The 26,394-nt window shown below is 39.4% G+C and overlaps 1 protein-coding gene across 1 annotated transcript; it reads right to left on the bottom strand.

The window, feature by feature from the left end:
- Positions 1-1,976: 1,976 nt before the first annotated feature.
- On the bottom strand, positions 1,977-25,471 carry LOC137273617 (ubiquitin carboxyl-terminal hydrolase 20-like). The gene is made up of 23 exons (XM_067806376.1): positions 25,315-25,471; positions 24,790-24,885; positions 23,971-24,090; positions 22,226-22,326; positions 21,747-21,892; positions 21,114-21,183; positions 20,253-20,366; positions 19,924-20,002; positions 18,089-18,722; positions 16,462-16,553; positions 15,786-15,961; positions 15,018-15,122; positions 14,470-14,515; positions 13,759-13,870; positions 13,026-13,091; positions 11,676-11,802; positions 10,902-10,965; positions 10,223-10,328; positions 9,406-9,487; positions 8,633-8,741; positions 7,823-7,925; positions 5,945-7,250; positions 1,977-5,908 (listed from the first exon to the last, which is right to left on the bottom strand). The coding sequence occupies exons 2-22, from the start codon at positions 24,877-24,879 to the stop codon at positions 6,679-6,681; spliced, it is 3,114 nt and encodes a 1,037-aa protein (XP_067662477.1). The 5' UTR covers positions 24,880-24,885; positions 25,315-25,471; the 3' UTR covers positions 1,977-5,908; positions 5,945-6,678.
- Positions 25,472-26,394: the final 923 nt, after the last annotated feature.

Raw genomic sequence — 26,394 nt, 5'->3', positions numbered from 1 at the left:
CAAAAACATGATCCACAGAATTTGACATGTCTGAAGTAGGCCATGTAAGGGAATTACAACACACAGACTACCAGAACATTTCCCCTGTGGCTCAGCTTCACACAGTACTTTGCTTGTTCAAGGACTGATATTCCGACTTCTGGTGAACTCAGGATAGACTCATTGTCACATCTTCATAGTTGTGTTCTGGATACCAGCCATAAAGGCAGTCACTTGCCAAGGGTGAGTGAGTGAGTGAATTTGGTTTTTACGCCCCTTTAAGTAATATTCCAGCAATATCATGGTTAGGGACACCAGAAATGAGCTTCACACATTGTTCCCATGTGGGGAATCAAACCAGGGTCTTTGGTGTGACGAGTGAACACAAACCACAATGCTACCCCACCAACCTCACTTGCCAAAAGGTGGCATCTTAATATGAAAGTGATACCTCCAATAATGAAGCTGCTTCAGGTAGTGCTTTTATACTCATTAAGGTGGTGTTCCACCATGAGGGTGGTGCCCTGTTACTATAAAAGTGCTGTTTATTTGCTCAAAATGGTGTACCAGTGTGAGTGTGGTGTCCTATTACCAAGAAATTGGTGTTAAACCCTGAAGGTAGTGTTCTGACCTGAAGGTGTCCTATGACCATGGAATTGCTGTTAACCCTGAAGGTAGTGTTCTGACCTGAAGGTGTCCTATGACCATGGAATTGCTGTTCAACCCTGAAGGTAGTGTTCTGACCTGAAGGTGTCCTATGTCATGTCCATGGAATTGGTGTTCATCCCTGAAGGTGTCCTATGACCATGACATTGGTGTTCAACCCAAAAGGTAGTGTTCTGACCTGAAGGTGTCCTATAACCACGGAATTGGTGTTCAACCCTGAAGGTAGTGTTCTGACCTAAAGGTGTCCTATGTCCATGGAATTGGTGTTCAACCCAAAAGGTAGTGTTCTGACCTGAAGGTGTCCTATAACCACGGAATTGGTGTTCAACCCTGAAGGTAGTGTTCTGACCTAAAGGTGTCCTATGTCCATGGAATTGGTGTTCAACCCAAAAGGTAGTGTTCTGACCTGAAGGTGTCCTATAACCACAGAATTGGTGTTCAACCCTGAGGGAGGTGCTGTAGTGTCGTGACCTGAAGGACAAGTCCTGTTACCATGAATATGGTGTTCTGACCTGAAGGTGTCTTATTAATAGGAAGGTGGTGTCCTAATGTGGAGGTGGCGTCCTATTCACACAGAGGTGGGTCCATACCTTGAAAATGGATTTACTCTCCTACCTATAATTCTAAGTAAACTTAACTTGATGGAAACAGAAAACACTGCAATGTTCTTCATCACTGTTTCCCTGATAATCCCAAAACAAATCATTTTGCAGAGCAAGTGACAGAATTACAAATCTTCAGCAATAATCCAGTGATATCCTTGCAGTGCACACCAAGAACCCATCTGATTCCTTTTCTGGGAATTGAACCCATCTTCTGCATGACAAGCCAAATATATAACCACTATACTACCTCACTACCCTTTAAAGTTTTTGACAAAGGAATTAATCAGCGTACTGGCATTATGCCATCATCCGGTTTACACACAGTCTTCCATACTCAATTTCCAGAAACATTTAGTAAAATCATGAATGGAGCATCTTCATAATTTTCATACCTTTCACTAATTCAAATGATTCCATATGAAACTGTCAGAAAATAAACCCCCACAAAACAGCCCTTTACTTCAGTTAAAGACACGCTGTTGAATCAACTACAACTGTTCTTTTATCAAATCCAATTATTTCCCATCCATTTGTTTCAATAAGCATCATCATCTAAAACAATACAGTGAAAAAGTCACAAAGACCACTAGATTTTCTAGCTCTCTTATTGCTAAAATAATCATAAGTTAATGCTAATGTATCTATCTCACTTACGACTATCTTAGAGCTAAGAAAGCTTCAAAACTTAGGCCCTGAACACAATGACACAAATAATAACTTGATGAATATGTTCATGACTCTTTGTTTAATAAACATAATCATCATCATTCAATCATTACGATGAATTACAGAGCAGGGGAAGGTCAAGGAGTAAATCTGTACAGCTGTTTACAAGTGTTGTCCCATAACAACATCAGTGTAATTACAGGAACATGGTATCACGGTGATCAATGAATAGACAACACTAATCACAATAAATTAAGTGTAACAAAGAATGCATCTACCTATGAAACATATCTACATAGTGAGCATAAACACCAATGTAAGCAGACTGGGAAGAATGGTGATTTTTTATAGATAACTTGTAATTCAGATATTTTACAAAACAAGTATAAAATTTGTATAACCATTTTAACACAAAAACTTACTAACCACATGTGCCCTTCAGATGACTAAATAATATGCACTCAGCCATTTAGATAAGACTCAAAATAAGATATTCCTTTCTCTTAATCAAATGATGGGTAGCCAGAAGTTTTGGGATTTCACCTGACTGGTATCCAGTTGTTCAGATAAGATTGCCGTTGTGGTTTATTATCTGAGCATGTTGAGAATATGCTCAGATTTGAAATTCTACTTTTCCCAGATGAAAACAACCCACCCAAAACATGAAAATCTGTACAAAAGCAAGGTACTAACAAAGACAACATTTACAGCACATGATAGTAAATAATGAATTATCTATTTCATTGAAGTAAAAAATCAAATCTAAATGACCAGAGAAGTTGGAACATTCACAAAAACTTCAAGAAAGAAAAGATTCCAATAAACATCAAATATTCACATCCAAGAATAGGACTGTATTCCTTTGAATGATTCCCATATTGTACGAGTCAACATACATCATCAGAAGTCACTGACCGATGCTGCATTAGGTAAAGCAATGGCACTGTCAAGTACAAAATATGCATAACAGCGCTCACAGAGGCTATGGCACCTTTTATAATAACATGTGCCTTCCAACCTCAATAACAGTTCTGGACACACCTTGACCAATATGTCAACAGGGAACTGCGAGGTTTTAAATCTTTTAAAACAATGAGTATAAATTCTAGAAGTACTGCTGGCCATATAGGTGAACTGGTCTGAGAAGTTAAAATCCAGTTTCAAATTTCAATATGCGTTAATTCATGTCTCCAGGATTGAACTTTGTAAAGTATAACCAATGCAAACCCTACGAACAAATTATGTAAACCCATTTTATAAAGTCAAATATTCTAAAGGCTTAATCTTAAAATAGAAACCTAAAGTGTGTTTCTCACTATATATTAGGTCATCTCTTGTTTTCCCAGAATAACGGCATTTGAAGTTTTTGTTTTGGAGGGACAGGTTTTACTTTTCGTTAGTAAGACTGCTTCCCAGGTTTTACTTTTTGTTAACAAGAATGTATCCCAGGGTTTAACTATATATGAATATCAACATTCAAATGATACATGAGTGTTTGAAATCAATTGAAAAATATCGTTCAAGATTAAACTCACAATACACTCCAGTTTTACATTGTCTACCAAAACCTCAGAGGCGTGTTTTCTCCTATACCTATTAATTCATTTCAGCTTTTTTATGGTTGTATTGACCTACAGAAATGAAGAGGACATTTCAAAATCTTTAGTCCATCTGAATCTTTGCCTGCCATAGGCAAGACAGCTTGTTTTAAACAGCTGTCTGAAATGGGAATGGATTGCTTGGGATGTCATCATCTGAATATTGCGGACTGCCACATTCATACAAACTTCCCAGATTAATACTGACAGCCCTGCTGTCCATTCAGTCTAATTCAGCCATAAGAAGAGTTCAACTTCACCAGGGTTTCTGATGCATGAAGTGTTTGAAATTTTACGATATTCGTAAGCCTACAATCCACTCTGGAGTTACGATAGCTCAAAAACTCTACAAACTTTGTGGATCAGGAGCGAGAAATCTAAACTGGGACAGACTTAGTCACATAAAATCTAAAGAAACAGTTAAGTCTTTCTATACCACATAAAACAGAGAAAAGAAAGACACACAATATTATGACACATTAAGTTATTAGATTCACAAACAAACATCAGAGATCATACCCAAGAAAGTACATCTATCTCAATACAAAGTCAGTCAGTCATGCCATTGCTAACTTGTCAATGTTAAAGAGAAGCAGCCAAACAGGCTGAAATGCATCATGAAAAACATGTTTAATACATATGAAACACAAAAATTCATGGTCGTCTGAGACAGACAAATAAACTGTGATGAGGATAGTCAGGAATCCACTTCCTTTCAGTCCACACTGACAACTAGCATCTGATGGCTTAACTATCAACCACCTCTCAATGTATCAATTTTGCAATTTCAAATCTTTTCAGTCTTCTTCGTATAGGATCAGCAACAAATACTGAGAAGTAACCTAGTCAATAGTATTTCTTAGACTGGACCTATAACATGACAACTGGTAACTAACAATTAATTTTCTGTCACTCTGAATGTAGAACTAGCAAGAGGATTTATAAATATTTTGATAAGTCACTTCTTTCAACATCAAGCTTATGACAAAGACCCTTTGACTTCCAAGTTTAATTTCAAATGTTCCAGTTTCTATTTATAGTCTAGAAATAAAAGATGAAAGAGCTTTCGGTTGTTCAAACACAACGACATACAAAACTTCTTCGTTAAAATGATGTACTCACTATCAGTGTAATGTCTTGCTGTCATTGGCTGGCTGTATTGAAATTTAAGACCAATGTCATTGGAACAGTGAGTGAGTGTGAATGAAAACAGATTTAAGCCATGTTTATCAATATTCCAGCAATATCACGGCAAGGGACACCTGAAATGGGCTTCACATATTGTACCCAAGTAGGGAATTAAACCTGGGTCTTTGGCGTGATGAGCAAATGTTTTAACCACTGAGCTACCCCAATGCCCCTGGGACAGTATGTCATGGCATATCAGGGCATATCAGCTTAATGTGTGAAGAAGCTTGATGTGATGCAGATCTAACATGTTAACCACCTAAATAAAACCAACGGTCCTGATCCACAAAGTGTTCATAACATGACATGTTAGAGCTCCATTTTTTCCCATAGGTTTGTGCCAGTCTAAATAAACTTAGTCTCAGTATTTTTCGTTACACTCCTAAACTGAGTTTAACAAACCCAGTAGAAGGTCAGGTCTGGTAACTTTGAGCGACCTATGACCATCCAATCAAATGCAGGATGGCTGAGCAGATTTAACCAATCCGACAACAGCTACTGTTTAGGGTTTGGCAGGATTTACAAATTCCCAGTCAGTGACACGATCTGCATAAAACACTTGATACTTGAGCTGCAGTATACATGCTCTGGGTTATAATTAGCTATGTTTCCGCTAGCTGACATCCTTAAATGTTGACAAAATGCTATTTTAAGCGACTAATTATTCACTGCAGTGGTGTGCTCCATGTGAATCACCGAGAAGCGATCGTACAGACAATAGCATTCAGAATTGTTTGGGCACAAATCTTTTCAATGTAAAAGTTTTAAAGGTATGTGCAAATGTCAACTTTCAGGATTTGGAAAGCTGTGTTTAAGCTGTGGGATTGGTCAGTCTCAAACGCTACCTGACGCGACCACCTACGAGGGTTTGCATAGGGGTGTAACGTATAATATGGAGACTAAGTTTGTGCATGTTTTATGGATAGGGACCCAGAAGTATAAACATGGCAAACCTTGAAACATAAAATGGACCACATAATTCTCCAACCCACTAACGTGGTTCTCCACGTACCCATGGGAAGCAACTCCGCAGAGCTCATTACAGCATCATACATCCAGTTAATACTAACTGTATGGGATCCAGAGGGGTACTGCAGGGGTGAGTTCCACCCCTTTTGTCCTGAAAATGTATTAAATGACCATTCAAACTCTCAAGAAAACAGGTGGAAAAAAATTGTGCATCCTCATTTCTGAACTGTGCACTCCCTTTCAGAACTGCACCCCATTTCTGAATCTGTACACCCTCTTCATCCCCCACCACCTCTTCTTGTACTATGTATTTAAGTTCTCTGCCCATCAATTATGTGAATTTCTCTTATATTTTCAAACAACGATGAAAAATGTACCAAGTTACATTTACTCTATATTATTGCTGTCATCAGTCAGTGTTTCATTATGGTACTTCGCCTGGACAACTGTGAATTGAAAATTAGAACGTTCCACCACCCTGATTCCATCATTTTGAACATACCTGAGTAGAATTTCAGACTTTTGAGAAGTGACCTTACCCGTCATCTCTATTCAGGGTTGCAATTGTGCTCAAAAGACCAGCAGACACTTTTGACCATTAGCATAAACTTCCCTCTCATCCGCCACCAAACCCACTTCATTACAAAAACAGAGTTCAGTCAACATAAAGAACCCCAAATCCCCAAGTGCAGTCTTATATTTTGTCAGGATTTCAACATGTTCTCTGCAAATTGTAAACTTCTGAGCATTGTGAAAATAATTTACAAATGAGATTAAAATTGACACCTGATGCTTACATGTTCACAAGACGTGTCATTATATTCAAGGTTGTATTTGCATCTGCAGGTTACCAATTAAATACTAAACGTAAAACATTGATTCAAATAAAATTTAAGAAAATATTACAATTATTAATCCAGTTTCAATGTAAAAAATGTAAATGGAAACATCCTCTATGAGAACCACAGGGAGTAAAACAAAGTTGTCTCCCCTTCCCTTCCCACTTCTCACACCCGGGCTAACTCATCCACAATGGGAGCTTTTTTTGTGATCTTTTCAGGCGAATGAACTGTGATGCTTGATGCCGACATGGACCTTCCATCAGTTGATGATGAATCGAGGCTACCTGTGTCTGCGATACCCGTGTCGATGGAATCGGTGTCTCCGTTTGATGGCTTGTCAGAAGTACTTGACACCCTACAGGCAGCTTCCTCTGTGTTAACCTTGTCTGAAGAAACACTCTTCCCCCCACTTGACACAATCCCTGAGGGAACGGCACTAGAGTTCCTATTGACTGCTCCTGAGATGGCATGTGCTGAATTTGATCCAGAGCCAGTGGTGGACAAAGCCGGACTTTTGCTTGATCCTGACGAGCTTGCTGTGGCTGTAGCAGCAAGGGTTTTGGTGACAGCATGGGTACTGGTCTGTTTGATGAAGAGCTCTGGTCCACCACCATAAATGTTGTGGAGGTAATGCCACATCTCCTTGGACAATTGACCATGATCAGAGGACTGTTTCAGCTGATGTTGACCATTCTTGTATATGGCAATACGACTGTTGTCAATTGCATCTGGAGGACCTGAAAATTGAAAACAAAACCATGATGCCTGTCTTACTCCATATTAGATTACTTAAAAATCTGTTTGCGTGTTGCTTTGCACCACACTCAGCAATATTCTGCTGTATATAGTTTGTAGATAATTGAGTCTGGACCAGAAAATCCATTGATCAACAGCATGCGCACAGATTTATGCAACTGGGTGACAATGTGTCAACCAAGTCAGCAAGTCTGAGCACTCAATCCTGCCTGCCAGCCACCCCTTACAACAAGCATGGGTTGCTAAAGACAACTCTAACCTAGATGTTGAAAAAGGGAGACAAGCCAGTGATCAACAGCACGAGCATCAAGCTATGCAATTGAGGTAGGATAACATGTGTCAACCAAATCAGTGAGCCTGATCACCTGATCGCTTTAGTCACTCCTTACGACAAGCATGAGTTAGTGAAGAACAATTCTAACTCAGACTTCACAGGGTGGTTAAATAAGTAGCCAAACTGACAGCTACTGAACCAACTGATCCCTAATTTAACCTCCACTTAGAACAAGACACTTGACACTGGTCTGAATTCCTTGATGCTGTCTCCACTCACCCTCTGACTTGCCCCTGACGAAGCTCTCCCACTCTTTGAACCATGCCATACTAATGGCGAAGATCACTGCAGGACACTCGTCAGTCTGGAAGTCCTCGTTCAGCTGGAACATACAGTTGTTCCTCATACAAACTTGGGCAAGTAACATCAGCCTCAATCAAAACATTTGAATGGAAGCAGGGATGTATTATAAATGCTCTATGAAGGAGTAATTTTTTTTTTTCATCAGTCAGAAATGATAAACCCAGACATTCATAAATTCATGGGGCATTCAATATTAAATTAATGCCAATTTGTGTGCCAATTGCTTAAAGCTGCACTCAGTAATCTTTCAGTTGTATGGTGGCAGTCTGCAAGTCTGGACCAGACAATCCAGTGATCAACATCGGGACCATCTATCTATGCAGCTAGCATAGAATAAGTATCCCTTCCTAATCAGTGTCACCAAACTGATGTCTCACTGCTTCCTACATACCATTATTGACTTAAAGAATTCTGAAGAAGGTTGATGACACTGGAATTTCATGTACATGTTTAAGTGAAAAATTATCAGAAACAGACAGACTGAAATGAAGCATTTCTGTTAAGAACAGAACTATCAGATACCAATTCCTAGTAAGTTCAAATGCCAATCTATTTTAGTTCCGTAGTCCACATTACTTATGATCATTTCTCAGTTTGTAAGTAGGTAGCCAAAATTTTGTGTCAGCTGCAATAAGCGAATTCATGAGAGGAGACAACAGTATAAGCCCTAGTTAACTTGGATCAGGTAGTGACAGAGAGTTAGATGTTTTCTGTATGATACTGTACCTGTATAAATGTCTCCATCTCAGTCTTCTGTCGGTACCGCAGCTGTTCCAGTTCTCGCTGACATGTCTGGCAGGCGTACAGGTAGTTACACACAGGCCCTCCTCCAAACCTATGTAAGGAAATTTGGCAAGAGTTATTTGGTCCTTACAACCAATACTACACATCCTGTCACTTCAGTAATACATTTTGTGTATGCAAGAGAATTCAAATATTGAAGTTAGTGATTGCTCTGTGATGTCTGTAAATAATCAAAGGACCAAACAATCAAGTGGTTGACATCATGAGTGTCTATTCAACATCTATTTGTTGCTTATGACCAGTATAGTCTGGTTAGGACCTATGCTCCTGCCTTGAAGCCCAGGATTTGTAATATGGACTAAATAATTATTCAAATCTATATCAAACAACCAAGACAACTTGAGGTAAATCTGCACAGAAAAGTAACCCATTGCAAAACATACATAAGAAGACATGGTCATCAATATTCCCCACGAATGTATTCTGTTCCCTTTGGTTCCTGTTCTCTTTAGCGCATCACCATATTCATGTCCTGAAAATACCTAATTTCTATAACAGTTACTGAGAAAACCTGTTCCCATTGTGGATAACCAGCATAAAGTCAAGACATGCATGACAAAAGCCAATTTCTGCAGGGACACACACAATAGGCTTTACAACATTGTACCCACGCGGGAAATCAAACCCAGGTCTTCAGGGCGACGAGGGAATGTTTTATCCACTGGGCCACCCAATGCAGCAAGTAAAGATCTTACCTGTTGTAGAGGAACTCCCACACAGCCTGGTTGAGAGGCTGGGCCAACTCCTCTACATGGTTCGTCTTACCTGGAGGAACTCCTGCACACAAACAACACAAATTGTTGTCAACTTCTACTGGAAAAGCTGAACTTCGGCAAAAATTGTTACACCATAAAGGTCACCGTCCCATAAGTTTTTGCACAAGCAATATGACATGTCAGTGTATTTGTCATTTTCTCTTCCTTTTTCCCCCCTAGATACTGAACAATAAACTATGTTTACAATGAACACACTCGTAACAAACACAGATACTGTTTTGTGACCCTTGCCACCAACTCATTTCATTTGAAATGCATATACTGAATTATGGTTGTAATGAGCGAGTGGCTATGGTTTTTTGCAACATTCCATCAATATCATGGCAGGCAGCACTAGAAATGGGCTTCACACATTGTACCCATGTGGAGAATTCGAACCCGAGTCTTCAGCATGATGGGAGGATGCTTTAACCACTAGGCTACCCTACCATCCTTCATTACACTGAACTACATAGAGGCGTCCCTTTGTGTTCACTGAGTTCAGTTTTATGCCACTCTCAGCAATATTCCAGCTTTATGGCAGTGATCTGTAAATAATCAAGTCTCGACCAGACAATCCAGTGATCAACAGGATGCGCAGCATGAACACAACTGGGATACCGTGTCAACTGAGTCTGCGAGCCAGATCACCTGATCCTGTTAGTTGCCACTGACGACAATGCATGGGTTACAGAAGATCAATTCTAACCCAGATCTTGACAAGTTGGAAACCCTCCATAAAATACACAAGCAATACCTCCATGCCGACAGAGGAAGTCACGATTTGTGATTGGGCCTGGCTCAGCAAATGTGTTGAACTTGTTGATCCACTGACGGGAAACAAAGAACTGCATGAGACTTGGCTGAAACAGACAACATCGTAGTATTAGCTTTATTCAACTGACAAGGACAAAGCTTTGTGCTCAACAGAACAACAGTTATGCAGTGCTTGTGAACTGTTTGCGCATATTCTTCATCAAAGGAAGGGCAAATAAGTTGGCAGGGGACACCAGAAACGGGCTTCACTCATTGTACCCATGTGGGGAACTAAACCCAGGTCTTTGGTGTGACAAATGAACACTTTAACCTCTGGGCTACCCCATCACTCTTCAAAGTAAGGGACCGACATCTTTAGAGATGTTTCTTTGCCATGTTGACTTGAAATGTCTTAGTGAGAAATTTTCCCAAATATTCAAATGTTCATTCAAAAATGTCCAAATCCAACAGCTACCTCCTTTAACACTGATCACACAGGCTGTAAGAGGCAAATACAACCAGAAAAGCAATCAAATTTATTTAGACCAATGTGAAATGCCACATGGACTACCTGACTAATAATTTCAAACCCAGTCTACTATAATGTAACAGATAGGCCTGTTCTTAGTGCCTGAATATTGTATGCTCTATGTCCAGACAAAGCAGTTGGTTGTAATTACCTCTTTTGCCTCCATCAGCTCCATGGCTTCCTGCCTCAGACTGTGCATCTTGTCATTCTGTTTCCTACCAAGAGAACACAAATAATGGTGAGCAGGGGTCACTTTCTACTACCGAAAACAGATATCTGCATTTGGTTACTTGCATATACTACTCTAAGGATGTCAAATAATAGGGTTATCACGATACTTCAATACGATGAATCAATACCGATACTCATGTCACAATACTAAAGTTGTATGAATCGATACTCATGTCACAATACCCATGTCATGATTCGATACTCATCATGATACCTATTCTTGCGGCTTTATCGCATAAATTTAGTTACATTTTGACCATTAATATTTCACATTTTACAAACAGGCTTTATCGCATAAATTTAGTTACATTTTGACCATTAATATTTCACATTTTACAAACTGTCCATGAAAAGATCAACAGTTCTGATTCTCAGGGATTAATAAGTTCCAAATTCTCATCTTTCTGCATGAAACATGATCACTTACAACATGCGTAACATCAAAACACCTGATACAGTTCCAAAATGTGTATGATACATACGCATATTTAAACTATACTTGCAAAATTAAATATTGACAGTTTTGAAGATAATAGGGTTTCTTTGACAAATTATCGATGCATCGATGTATTGACGTGCCATGGCATCCCTATTAAATTACACCCAGTTCTTTCATATCACATTAGTTAATTCAACACAGTTGACTATTTGACTATAGCAAAGCATGGAGGCCTCCCAGTTGACGACGACGTACCTGTAGAAGAGTACGTAAGCCTCACAGTTGACCACCTGCTGCACGTCCACTTCAGTCACATACTGGTCATCAAACTCATACCATTGCTCGTTGACGTAGTTCAGGCAGTAGGCAGTGTAGTGGCCGCCTGTGTCCAAGAAAATATATCAGTGATAGGTGGCATGAGGTAGGACTCTGATGCTACCACGGGGCAATGCTCCTCAGGGAATAGTTTTTCAAAGAAGAGGGGAGAGAAAGCAACCCTCTGTGGATCTGCTACTGAAATGGCTGTCATTTAGGAGATAAACATCCCCGTGCTTCAAATACTCAATAACACCCGGAAATTGGCCAACACATGATGTTTATCGACATTGTAAACACAAAAGTAAACCAAAGGGGTTTTACTGTCTGCACTCGTTTTCATCGAGTATGAGTACAGCAGTAAAGTGTCATCAGCTGGCCGTTTCAGCTGGTTCCCATGGTAGCATCTGGAGTTGCTCATTTGTGACGTCATTCTAACTTTACGTCACAATATAATTTGAATGACGTCGACACTGTTGATGACACAACAAAACAATTGTTTACGTGTCAATACGCGGTGAATAGTCTTTCAGTTTCCGGGAATCTAATACCATTTAATCATGTTTTTCAACCAATCAGATTACAGAACACAGTGACTTTTGGTTTACAATGTGGCCTCATTTAATAACAGTCAAAATAGAATATCAACCTCTTGATAGAGTTCATTGGATGAACATATACACCACCAATCAAAAGTTTAGACTCAGTAGTGTAAATATAGCCACTTACTTCAGGCAACTTCTAAACTAGGTTTTGCAAAATAATTCATACTGTTTAAAGATACAATTTACACATGAACATTGTAACACAAATACTTAAAGTTGAAAAGATAATTGTCATGTGTTCAATAAATGGTGAAACTCAGTGAAAAATGGCAAATTCCTGTCATAACTTTACACCAAAACGCAGCTGTCCACACACATGATCTTTTTACATGCTTTTTAGCAATTTGATGAACGAGTGAGTGGGTTTAGTTTTACATCGCACTCAGCAATATTCCAGCTATATGGCGGCAATCTGTAAATAACAGAGCATCGATCTGTGTAATTGGGATCCGATGACATGTGTCAACCTAGTCAGTGAGTCTGACCACCCGATCCCGTTAGTCACCTCTTATGACAAGTATAGTTGCCTTTAATGGCAAGCATGGGTTGCTGAAGGCCTATTCTACACAAGACCTTCATGGGTCAATTAGATGAATGATCCTAATTGATCAACTAATGTTAAATATATCAATGGCTTTACACACTCTCGGTACTTTCAATCCAATTCTGATGACAGACTACTGACCTCCTGCTGTCCCATGATGACAGATGACGGCCACCAGGTTGTAGCTGGTTACCTCAGACTTGCAATCTGTACAATAAACAGCAACATTCTTATACACAAACTACATTGTACCACATGGGTGAGACAGTAAGTGAGTGAGTTCAGTTTTATGCTGCTTTTAGCAATATTCTTGCAATATCATGGCTGGGACACCAGAAATGGGCTTCACACAGTGGGAAATCAAACCCGGGTCTTCAGCATGACAAGCGAATGCTTTAACCACTAGGCTACTCCCAGCCTACGTAGGTGAGACAAGCTTACGAGACTGAAAGGAATATATCTAGACTTTTGCTTCGAAACAATGGTCACAGTCACATGATAATGAGAATCAATGAACAATGCAAATGACCAGCTAGTTAATAAAAAAACCATCAACTCTTAAGTCTGTGAGCAACATTCAAGCATGACAAATTCTTGTCTGATAATTTTCTGACAAACGTTTCTGGTTCCAGCTGGTTTGAGTAAGTTTAGAATTAAACCTCTTTAAGCATATGACTGCAGGGGACACAAGCAATAGGTTTCACACATTGTACCCATGTGGGGAATTGAACACAGATCTTTGCTGTGATGAACGTATGCCGTAACCACAAGGCTACCTCACTGCTCGTAAAGGGTATCAGCAGAATCATCCAATTTCAAAACCTAATTGTCCTTAGCTTCTTCTGAGTAGTATATGCCTCTATGAGGGGCTCACCTTTGTGTAGGTAGGGCTTCATGTCAAGGCCTTCCAGTGGAAACGTGACATACGTAGAGATCTTAGAGGAGTAAAATTCATGGCGGAAACGCTTCAAGTGAATACATACCACCTATAACACAGAAATATTTATAATGCATGGTTTAACAATACCTGTGCTGTTCAATGTGATGTGCTGATTATTACTGTAACAAACAAACTAGAGAGTTTACAAAAGAGAGTTTACATGAATGTGACTATTTTGTATTTAAGCAGTGAAATCTATGAACAGTGCATAATCCTTGTGAATGATCTAAGTACTGGGGTCACATGCTTGGAAATTAAGCAGATCAGTTAATAGGACACACGACATACTTGTCAACTACCACTCATCCTACCTCAATATCACCCACACACTCATTACCTCTCTAAACTCAAACTTAAATGTTCTGGATTAACCCACACCAAATGATACCCAAACCACTTCCTTTTTTTCACCCCTTCAATCCTGTCACTAGAGCGTCACCTGGGACCTTAACAAGAGCTACACCTTTTGGACCCCAGCTTCTCACACATTGGAACTCTCAGGAAAGGATAGCTATAACTTTACTATTTCCAGTATAGTAATGTTAAGTATAGTATCAAATATAGTATTAAGTGCAATTTCTACTTTAACAAATTCCCTACACATATTTTGAAGAACGTGCAGTGAGCAAAAGAGAATATAGTTACCTCTGGTAATTCTAATACTTTGGAATACTTCAAACCATTCCTCAATCTGAAAACAAATAAATATAAGACAGTGATACTTGATTTAATACATGTCACAGCAGTCACTGCAGGAACATCTACATGTTCCATGATACCCGGATGCAAAGAGGTTCCTGCATCACTGTTTTACATATGTGCAAATGCATGCACAAACTTAGTTTGTTTTTGTTTGCTAAATATTACAGCAATATGTCCTGTGAAGTATGAATTCTGGACAGAAAATCCAGGCATTGGATAATCATGAGCATCGATCTTTGCATTGAGATATGATAAGCTGCATCAACCAAGTCAGAGAGCCTGCCCACTTGATCCCACTAAGTCGCTTCTTATGACAAGCATGAGTTGCTGAAGACCAACTGTAACCCGAATGTTCACTGACATAAAGGAAACTCCAATGTCTCCACCAGACAACAACATCCATATCCACATTTTAGTTGCCCCTAATGACAGAGATACACCACAGGAGGTCATGAAAGCCTCAATATTCAGGGTTCACAGAATACACCTACTTCTTGCACTTCTCACAGCTGTACATATTGTCCCCCTTGAGCTCATCAGCTGAAAAGAAGGCTGCCAAACAGTCCTGTAGAGATATGGTCGGACCTACAAACCAGCTGAAACACAAAGTCAGAGAGTTTTCACTTTTTGCTAATGAAATGACTTTGGAAGATATGTATTAAGTTTCTGGTGACTGATGAGTTTGTGTGCAATGTCTCACATTTTGTTAGAAAAATGAGACAAATTCAACCTAGCTACATGAAGAAAAACTTATGTCAGCACATTATCCTGGTATTTTTAAATTGCATATGTCAATAATTTTCTGAAAAGGCCCGAGAGAGGCAAATTGACAAATGAATTCTGTTTGCTCCAAATAAAAAAATGGTTTAACATGTTAAGTTCATCTATTTTAGGGACCACTTTTCCTCTAATAAGCACCATGTCAATATGAGCTATGGGTAAAGTAGCTCACTAACAATTACGGTAATTAAGACTCTGTAGGTCCAAAAGTACCTGTCCTCTAATATGCGCTGGATCTTGAACTCTGTTGAGAAAATAAGCACCATGGCACTTGTTACATTAAATACTGTGCCTTAACCATTCCGTGTCATGGAAAGTCTTTCATTTTTGTTGTAAAACTGGTCAGTAGAAACCAGCAACAGATTCATCAGTGGTCATTCAGAGAGCATTATTTAGGATGGACATTTTTGTTCTAAAATGGTTCATTAACAGAAAGAATTTAGGTGGTGGTATTTGTATCTTTTAGACCAACTACTTACCTCTTCATCCAGTTGAACATCATTGAGATCCAACCCTGGTTGACCTCACCACATGCCCCACCCTTGACGACCCCTGATCCTGGCCCTACAGCCTGGCTAGAGTGCAAGACATGCAGGTGATCCTTGCTTGGAATCGGCAGACTTAAGTCTTGGAATGTCTCTTTGGTTGTAGACACCTATTGAACAGGGAGTGGAAAACTGAGGGGGAGGTAAATGCATCTTCAAAAAGGAAAAGTGATAAAGGGAGGTAACTGTGCCACTAGTCTGACGGATTAATTGTTTAATGCAGCACTTCCAACATCCCAGCTGCTGATAATCGAATCTGGGCCAGACAATCTAGTGCCTGAGTATTGATCTACATTGTCTGGATATGACACCAAGAATCAATCATGTCAGCCAGTTTTATCATCCTATCTAGCTAGACCCTTCTTACAAAAAGGATGGGTTGCTGAAGACCAATTCTTCCTTTTCCTCGGATCTTCACAACACGTGTGCAGAACAGAAAAGACTTTTTAGTGGTTGAAGCAATGCACAGTGCAGAAAGGCATCTGATGTGGCTGCTCACCAAAGAGAACAGCTGACACATTGATAATTAAAACTACACTTCCGTGAATTCTTCTTCAATATTTCTATTATGGCAACCAAGATACTGCTAAACATATCAAAAGATACCTACCCGCTCACACATGAGGCACATGACAGAGCTGAGAATCTTGCCGTCAAATATGTCGGAGATGACGCTGCGATGGAGCACATTCTTCTTTGAAACTGAAATAAAAACAGTATAAACTACTAACTTCTGAATATAATAAATAACATATTTTGAATCAAAATTGAACAATACCTGTGTCATTTTCTTACCAAAAGATATCAAGGATTATTTGGACAGATGCAATGTGTGTTATTAATAAACATATCACAGGGGCTTGTATTCCTGAAAATAATACGTCCTGGGTCCAACAAATGTACACTGATATCCAGGAAAGGGATGTAACACACACAAGGTTGTCAAACACCTCACTCTTGATTATGGGTGATTCTGGATGGGAAATTGTGGAATATACAGACGCGATTTTTTACTGAAATAAAGCCAGATAAATTCCCTTTCGAATAAATCCATAGGCTTGCACAAACAACGAGCTGCTCTCTGATTGGTCAAAAATAAAATACCAGTATTATTTGTAATTCGTGGAGCTATATATCGTGTTTGTGCAAGCCTACTGAGGGCGAAGGATAAACATGGCTGACTCAATTGATTGCATTCTACCCAATTAGCAGATTCAGCCATTCTGGTAGTTTCAAAGGCAGCATTTCTGAGGTCTTGTAGGAGGTCGGGAAACCACACCCTTGCTGGCTAGTAAGGGGCAACCACAGTCAGTTGTAGTCACCTTGTATGCTTGATTTTCTGTTATACTTGAGGGAGTAGTACTGGAGGCGGAAACGAGTATGCGTTGAGTCCCTCCCATGGTATGCTGAGAGCGTCTGTAGCCCAGGCTTGTGTATCCGGTATTGGACACAAATGTCTGCATCCGTTTGTTGAATGTGGTTGCAAACAAGTCTATTATTGGGAATCTTAATGTCTGGATGTATCATTCGTCAGTAGGAAAGTGCATTAGTGGTTGTGATAGTATATTTGCTATGAAATTCTTTGTTCCTGGAATGTGGCATGCCTTCACGAAGATGTTCGGCATGTCAATGATGCTGTACAGGTGAAATGTGAGCTGTAACACACTTGGTGACCTTGTTGACCCCGGTTTGTTGATGTAGAACACTACTGTGCAGTCGTCTGTGTGAACTCTGAGCTTGGCGTTCTTGAGAAGGCTTGACCAATGTTGTATTGTGGTGATCACTGCTTTCATCTCTAAGAGACTGATGTATATAGCTTGATCTTGTCTCGGCCACTTCCATGAAACTACTTCTTTGTGGAGGTGAGTGCCCCATTCTTGGACAGATGTATTTACATATAGATGAATGTTGCAGTCCTGGCTCTGTTAGGTAGGTTCCCCACCGCAAACGTTGCGAATCAACCAAAGCAGATATGGCTCGAGACGATTTGCAGGGCCTAAAGGGAGGTTACTCATGGGTGTGTAGATTTTACGTCCTCTTCAATGAAGGGACCTTCAAGGGATTTAAGTGTTCCACTATGTTCGGATAGAAGGAGACAAGCATAATAAGCATGAGCCAGGATGAGGAAAAATAAGAGCATACAAACCTATGAACGAATGATTGAACAAATGTTTGACCAAACATGATTTAACAAACGTATGAATGAACGAACAAATGGACAAAGTAGGTGTACCTACCTCTCCCACTGTTCAATGACTTTGTACTGGTTGATTTGTGCAGAGCCTGCTGTATCGGTGCTGATGTCTCTGTTGCCGTTGACTGTGATGTTATCGTGGTGCTCGGTAAAGACAGCTTCGACCTTTGACTTACTGCTGATGAGCCCAAATCTGATACTGCATCCACGAACTCTGTTGAATCGCTTTTCCTTAAATGATCACCAGATGGTCCATGTTTAACACTGACATGATCTAAACTCTGTTTTGACAACAAGTTTGCTGTCTCCTTCATTTCCTTTGTGTTAGCCACATGATCGTCCACATTATCATAACACCCTGACTTCACAGTCGATCTTCGTTCTCTCGCCCGAGGGTTGAGTTTCGTCTGTTCATTAACGTCACTGTTCTCATCACTGGAGAAACTGTGCTCCACGGAACTCTTTTCACTACTCAGGCCTGAGTCACAAGTCTCATATTCACATTCTGATTGGCTACTGCTAGAATCAATGGAATTCTGTCGATCATGCGAGTTAAGATCCACCTGGCTTACGATGACATCTTTTGACAGGTCATCACTGTCAGAGTCCTCAATAATTGGCTGTTTGAGCTCCTCATGGAGTTGATCCATGTAGCAGCGTAGGAATTCTTGAGTATCCTGAATTAATGAACAGAGAATGGAACATGTTGAATATTTTAATTCAAGCCATTAATATTGTTTCTGGCTCGCAATGTTTTTGCAAATAAAATTTTTTTAGGTGAATGAAATAATAGAACAGAAAGACACTTCAGAGTGTTCTCTGTGTTTCAAGAAGTTTATTTTTGTCAAACAAGTGTTGTTGCTCTTGCAATGTAACATTCTGTAAACACAGGTGATACATTTCTCTGGTTAGTTTGCTTTTACTTTTCACTTTTGACACAAAACATAAGACAAAAACATATCCCAGTCACAGAATAAGGAATCAAGCTCCCTGTGTCCTCAAAAGTTGAAATATAAACTCCTGTGTTATGGTACGTTTAGAGTTGTATACCGTTGAAATTGCTTAATATCATAGGATCCTGGCATGTTAAGGGAGACAATTCTGCAGAATTATTAAGGTTTTGTTAGACTCAGTGGTGGAGTGTAACGAAAAGTACTGAGGATAAGTTTACTTAGACTGTCAGGCTGTATACCCTGCATCCAGGGTATAGTGGAGACATGATGGAGATATCAAGATACCCTGGAGATATCAAGGATGATTATAGGACTGCATGGTATTACTGTTATGCCGGCATATCACAATCCACTTTTCAAGGGATACATAGTGCAATATTTTTTTTGATAACTAGTATGAGGAATGTATGAAATAGGGGGTATTTGGGGCAAACTGGCTAGTGACCCAGCGAGCTTGAGGTGGCGGGATTGAGCCCACCTGTTACCGAGTGTACGAACCTTGGACTCAACTTTGTGTGCGGACACTTTCTGTTTCGTCACAACCCCTAGTGTACAGTACACAACTCTGAGTACTTTAAAGAACCCACGAATCCGTTGGTATATGACCAGTTGGAGGCATCATAAATACACCTAGTTGCAGGTACAACAACATGCAGTGAACTTGGACAAAGGACTGTGACTATGTGTCCCAGTCCACTTGAATGGGTACCACGTTAGGATGAGAAAGCAACAATAAACTCGGTGCGCCAAGTGGCAGCAACAGCTGTATACTCCAAAGGGAGCTGAGATTGAAACACGATGTGCTGTTGAGAGTATCATCCAGTGATCAAGGGAAAAAACAACAGCGCCTTGAGTGTGCACTAGTTCATGGATATGTGCACTAAATAAATATCCTAAATATCCTATATCATATCAAGACACTCACCTGTTGTGTGTAGCCCCTGAACATAGGATGGACATGCTTCATCCCACTGACAACACTACTGGGGACAACATAGCCCTGTCTGGAAGTAGAAGAAGCACCCTTAGCATATGTTGAAGGGTTGACCTTGTCATTAATCTCATAACAGAACCAATATTTCAATTGGACATGACATCTAAGGACATTCCATCAGAAGATTTGAAAGTTTGACATTTTAGTTGCAGTGTCTAATTTCTTAACAGGAGAGTGAAGAATTAACTTATCAGTTAGTGCTCCTGATGAATTTTTACTAGCCTCAGACCACAGGACCAGTGCACATTTCACACACTCACCTCTTCTTGTGCCAGAGTTCTGATACAAGTCTGTGATAACCACGAGAGAGCATGGGGCTCCTCTCAGGCCGGACAAACCCTGGACAGTCCAGGAAATACCGAGTCAGGGGTGGGCTGTAAGTTGAGAAAACAAATATTGTAAGAGTGCATTCTACCCTAATAAACTCAACTATGCATCAATTGTTGTTTAATGTCACACTCCGCAATATTCCAGCTATATGATGCCAGTCTGACAGTAATCAGGTCTGACAATCCTGTGATTGATATCGTGAGCATTGACACAATTGGCATATGAGGAAATGAGTCGTACTGGTCACCACTTATGACAAGTACAGGATTCTGCAGTTTCTGTAGGGAAACTTGTAAATTACAGAAGCGAAAATGTAACAAATATCTTCAGGCACCTAACATTAAAAAACAGGGTTAGAGGAAAGAGGAAACAGATGGTGCAAAAAATGCAATGCAATGTAACTAATATTTCTTATTGACAAAATGGTGGAACTAGTTTAACACTCTGTTCATTTTGGAACACACCATCATGCAATCGTGGATCCAGAGGGTAGTGTGTGTGTGTGTGCGTGCATGCGTGCGTGCGTGCGTGCGCGCGCGTGCGTGCGTTTGAGTGTTTGCAAGGGTGCAAACACATCTTCCTGCCCCACTCCCCTCCTTCCCATCCTCCCCTCCACTCCTTCCCTTCCATTTCAGGTAAACTTTATCATTCATCCACAAACTGATACATGTAAACAAGTCAAGGTCAGCATGGTCAACATTTACTGTACATCATTAATAACATTTCCTATCTATGGTACATTAATATAATCTGCAAGAGACAGTAAACAACATGTGACAGAGTTATCTCACCAGTTGGAGAGGGCTTGAAGAGCCGCATTCATATAGCAGGTATTGCCCAGATTCTGGAGACCAGTTAAACCTGAAAATAGTAAATGAATTTGGTTTAATAAGTTTAAAATGTTTATAGATACTTTGAATGCATGCTGGTTTTCATGGTTACACAGGCAGGGGCATGGTTACCATTATAAAAAAGGAAGTCCCTGCTTACATATGATTGTTGCCAATAGGGTTGGGGAAGCCCTGCCTCAATCCTGTTTAAATACAACAACAAAGCTTAATATCGGGCTTCCATGAAAAAAGAATAGCATGCTACGTGCCTGGTAGGGGCATGTCAACTTGATGAAGGAGGAAAACTGAACCGATGAATGTCTCAGGTTTGTACCATTTCAATTGAAACAACAAAGATAGGTATGCTACACTGATCAAAACAGCAATAAACACATGTAATGACAACACATTAACCTTATTCAAAACCACATCATTCATAATTGTCTCTTACAGTTCAGTCATCTCTTTTTCACAACCTGAACAAAGTTCCAAACAAAATGAAAAGATAAATCAGAATAAGATTTTAAGCCAGGTGCTGAACAGCAACTCAGACTTATATAGGTTCTCCTTTTATTGACCTAGAAAAATAACTACCTCTCGGTCTACCATTTTCATCATCCATGTCAGATTCAGAATCATCAAGTCCTGATACACTCCTCTGAGGTGAGCTGTCATTGGAGATGTCAGACCTGTTGCCACAGCTCATCGAACTGCTCATAACTTGGGCATTCTCTGGGATCCTGCAGACCACAAGGGAGACAACTCAGCAAGCAGTGGGACAAAAGAAACATTTATAAAAAGGTAGAGTTAATGGATCATTTTTAGTTTTATGTCGCTGTTAGCAACATTCCAACAGTATCATGAGAGCAGACACCAGAAATGGGTGAAAAATGTAGATGAGAGATTTACATTTCTTATTGTCTTTGTCACAAGAAGGACAACAGATTAAATCTGGAATGAATGAACCATCAAATGCATGCAGTTATACAAGTACAATAATCTAGGAGGTAGGACCCCATTTCATCTCTCCTCTAGAGCTACACTTTGACAGCTACAACTCGTAAGCTACTCACACAAAAGGTGGGCTGTTGTTGTCGGGGAACACCTCACACTCACAGAAACTGCACCAAATGCGAAGTGTTGTCAGGTTGATAGACAGTGTGTGGCTTGTCTCCTGAAAGTGAATGTCCTTTATTCTCAAAAGTTGTGAATCACTGGGTACAACTATCTCACATTTGTGGGTGGGGTGAGCTGGCTGAAGTGCCAGGTTAGTGATCCAGTGAGGTTGAGGTGTCAGAATCGAGCCCACCTGTGATCAGGTGTGAAAACACTGGAGTCAATTGTATGTGCAGACTCCTTCCGTGTTGTCACAACCCCTAGTCTGAGATACACAAACCCTGTGCACTTAAAAGAACCCATGAATCCGTTGGTATATGGCAGATATGACAGTAAACTTCAACAAAGTACTTGACTATGTGTCCCAGTCCACCCAACTGTAAATTGTGCACCCCAAATAAACCCAGTGCGCCTAGTGGCAGCAAGAGCTGTTTTATCCCCAAGGAGTTGAGATTGATAATATGATGTGACATTGAGATTGACATCCAATGATTGAGGGTAACAAATACCAGCATCTTGAGAAAGCCCTAGTTGCATGGATATGTGTGCTATATAAATATGCAATAATAATAGCAATAATTTTTCATGCTGTGTTTGATAGTCTGTGTATGTATACAGCAGCAAATTGTACATTGCAGCAACTCCCACATTGATGAGGGAATTGATGCTTTTCATCAACACAGCATGTGATAAGTTAGGATGGGGAGTCAGAAGTGACCGTTCCATAATTGTAGCACTGATACGTCAATTCAAAACCATCATGAAACACATATCAATATAATAATTGAATGGATATTCCACTTAAAATATAATACACATAAATATAATCTTTAGAGACCTACAATCAACCATGTTAATGCAAGTATGAATGAGGCCATATTGATGGATGTAAACTTGAATTTATTACTTATTGATTTATTTATTAAGTTATTAGTAACAACTTTGCAATGCTGTTTCAAACATTCACCAATACAGTATACTCATTTTAATGATACAATGATCCTATGATATACCATGACATACATGGATGGACTCAAATGTTTTGTTGATCAACTGATTTTCAATGCTGCCCTCAGTAATACTTCATCAATATGACAATGATCTTCCTTACAGTTGAGTCTGAACCTGTTAATTCAGTGATCAACAGCACAAGTATTGATTTACCCAATTGGGATATGGTGGCCATGACATGTCAGCCAAATCAGTGAGCCTGACCTAGTCACCTCTTACGACAAACATGTGATTGGTCAATACTGCATTTATTACTTGGAAAATAATCTAATTATGCTTTTTCCGCCAAATGTACATTTTCACACATGCATACATATACCATTGTATTATTATGAAACTTTTCTACTTGTTTGCCTCTACATCTTTACCAGATGTTTATAGGTCTAATATGCTTGAAGTTGTGAGGTTAGTTGCTTTGGAGATTATGCTTAGAGAAATATGTAATACACACTTGGAAAGTAAAGAAGAAATAGAGGGTCTTAGATATCTCCATTATATTTACATCTAGGAACTCTAAAAACATGCTAAATCGTATAAGACTGTTTTTTATCATTCAAGTTATGTCTAGTGGAAGTAGAAACATATACCCAAGACAGGCTCCTCATTGTGTGTAAGAGTGACTAGTTGGTGATAGTGTGATCAAAATAAACATGCTTTTTTCAACCTTCAAAAAAGAATAATTCTAACATACAGTGGAATGGAGAGAGCTGTGATCCTTGACGAGTTCCCCGCATCCGACATACTGACATTGTCCAATGATACACAGCCATAGGTTTGAGCCTTTCACACTACAAGAGTGACACTCTTGATCCTGAAAAATAAGTCAGTGAACATGGTTGAGACATGTAAGAAGGTAATAATTCACCGTTACTGTGTAATGAACAGCACTGTATTTATATCAACTTACATCAATATAAATGTTGCTCTACGCAATAAACAAGAAGCTGTCATCCATAAAGTTATATGTTTTATTTTTTTTATTTTTGCACATGTTGCTATAACTATAGGAAGACATTAGGATTTTTTTTCATAGCCATATAATAAGCAGTTAAAATTGTGACTGTTTGCCCCCATTTATGGGTTCTAATTTGGATTCTAATTTGTTGCACTGTTCATTAAAAGTGTTCACATGTTGATATCATCACTTAATCAGGGAAGGCAGGGGCCATGGGCCATTTTGCACATTAGAATGAATGATGGCCCATTGAAACTTTCAACTTTACTATTGATACAAGGACTAAATTCAGAAATTGGTTACTAATCCCCAAAATGGCCCATTGTGAAAGTTCTCTATCCCAATCCCTGGTTCAGCATATTCACTAATTCAGGCAAATGGCAGAAACTGAAATGAATCCATTACATCCATGAGCTTCACCAGTTCACACTGCAATGTTTACATTAATGCAAAGTAATTTCAAACCCTGTTGGTACATAAAAACACAACCCTTGTAGTATGCATTGCTAATTAGACACCTAATTTCTAGCCATGAATTTATAACATACAACTTACATGTTTTGCTTTCTGTTTGGCTCTCAACTCTTCCCAGTTAATGTCACCAATCCCTCTCACATGAGAGCAAGTGGACGGACTTGTTGGCATCTTGATCTTTAAGAGATAACAAAAAGTATTTATACATATTTGACCGTAGCAAATGAAGTATGTCCTACGTATAAACCAAAATGAATATGATTTTAAATGGCCATCTTAATAACCCCTGACTATAACAGTACTAAGGACCATTTTAACCATGTGACCTGACTAATGATCAGTGAACTTTTACATGACATTTAAACTTAACATAACCATCAAAACAAAAATAAAATATGGTTCTAATATTTGTCGAAAATGTATTAAGAGCACTCGTGTGTCTGCTAGACTGAAAATACGTCGACAAAGCATGTGAAAAGTTGACTTGGGTTCGTATATTCGTATATTCTGGATAAACCCGTGTGTGACTCAAGGATTTTGATGCATTTTCAATCGACATCACGAAACGTCATACGCAAAATTACATTTGACACGGACATCACTCACTTATTTTTCGTAGAAATCGAAGCCAGAGAGCGTCTACTCGCAACAAGTCACATTATTGAATGTGATCTTGCCACAACTGGAGACACGCTTAGATGAAACCAAATTTGCAAAGATATCACTACCCGGTGCAAGTTATGGCGACGACGATGCTAGCGCTACAGGAAAAGGGGAGATAACTCTATTTTACTAATTAATCCAACCGCTACAAATTTATACAGTGTATTTATTGAAAGGCTGTGTTTTGTTGTTGTTGTCTGTTTGTTCAAAGCACAAAGATGTTAGGTCACTATGGGACATTAGTAGATGCTGTTTAATGTCGCTTATGTAAATATATAGTTCTGCAGTTAGTGAGTTCAATGATATGTCTTATGCATCTTTAATTTAATTCATGAAAACACACTTTTCAATGCGAAAACAACTTGGAAACAGTTACTTCTGGTGAATACCCGAATCATTATACGCCAGGATCGTTTCAGTCACATCGAGGAAGTTGTGTTTTTCAGGACTTGGAATGGTATTCATGTTTTAAATGACAGTGAGTGAGTTTATTTTTTAGCGGCGGTCTGTCAGTAATTGAGTCTGGACCAGACAATCCGTCGATCAGCATCATGAGCGTCGAACTACGCATTTGGGAACTGATGACACGTGTAAACCACGCCATCGAGCCTGACTGCCCAATCTCGTTAGTCCCCTCTTACATTAAGCATGGTTACTGAAGATTCATTTTAACCCGGATTTTCACGGGTTTAAATGGCAGTGCGTCACTTAAACGTCATATATGTCATCATAATACTAACGGGCAATATTTTTACTGTTGGACAAGGCAGACTTTGGCACAAGAGAACATAATTATATTTATTCGTGTTTAAATGAAACCGTGTCAACTTGTTCAGACGTTTGATCAGTCCCCCTTCACAATTTTGCTCAGACCAATTTTGCAACCAATCCAAATACGTAATTACGGCTTTGTCAGTAACAACGTATACTATAAGATATTGTGTGAGAGATATCCGCATTTTATCTTGAACTGATGTACACACTGATAACACATACGGCAGATTCAACATTGATAACTCTTCT

This window comes from Haliotis asinina, chromosome 2 (assembly GCF_037392515.1).
Source record: "Haliotis asinina isolate JCU_RB_2024 chromosome 2, JCU_Hal_asi_v2, whole genome shotgun sequence".
NCBI lineage: Eukaryota > Metazoa > Mollusca > Gastropoda > Lepetellida > Haliotidae > Haliotis > Haliotis asinina.
The sequence above is the reverse complement of the archived record's forward strand: the minus strand, read 5'-3'. Positions and strand labels throughout refer to the sequence as shown.

Excerpts from the sequence above, each read along its gene's own strand:
- LOC137273617 (XM_067806376.1), bottom strand. The coding sequence starts at position 24,879 with ATGCCAACAAGTCCGTCCACTTGCTCTCATGTGAGAGGGATTGGTGAC. Across the intron at positions 20,003-20,252 it reads GAACTCTGGCACAAGAAGAG|ACAGGGCTATGTTGTCCCCA; the intron begins GTGAGTGTGTGA and ends TTCTACTTCCAG. Across the intron at positions 10,966-11,675 it reads GCTTACGTACTCTTCTACAG|GAAACAGAATGACAAGATGC; the intron begins GTACGTCGTCGT and ends TTCTCTTGGTAG.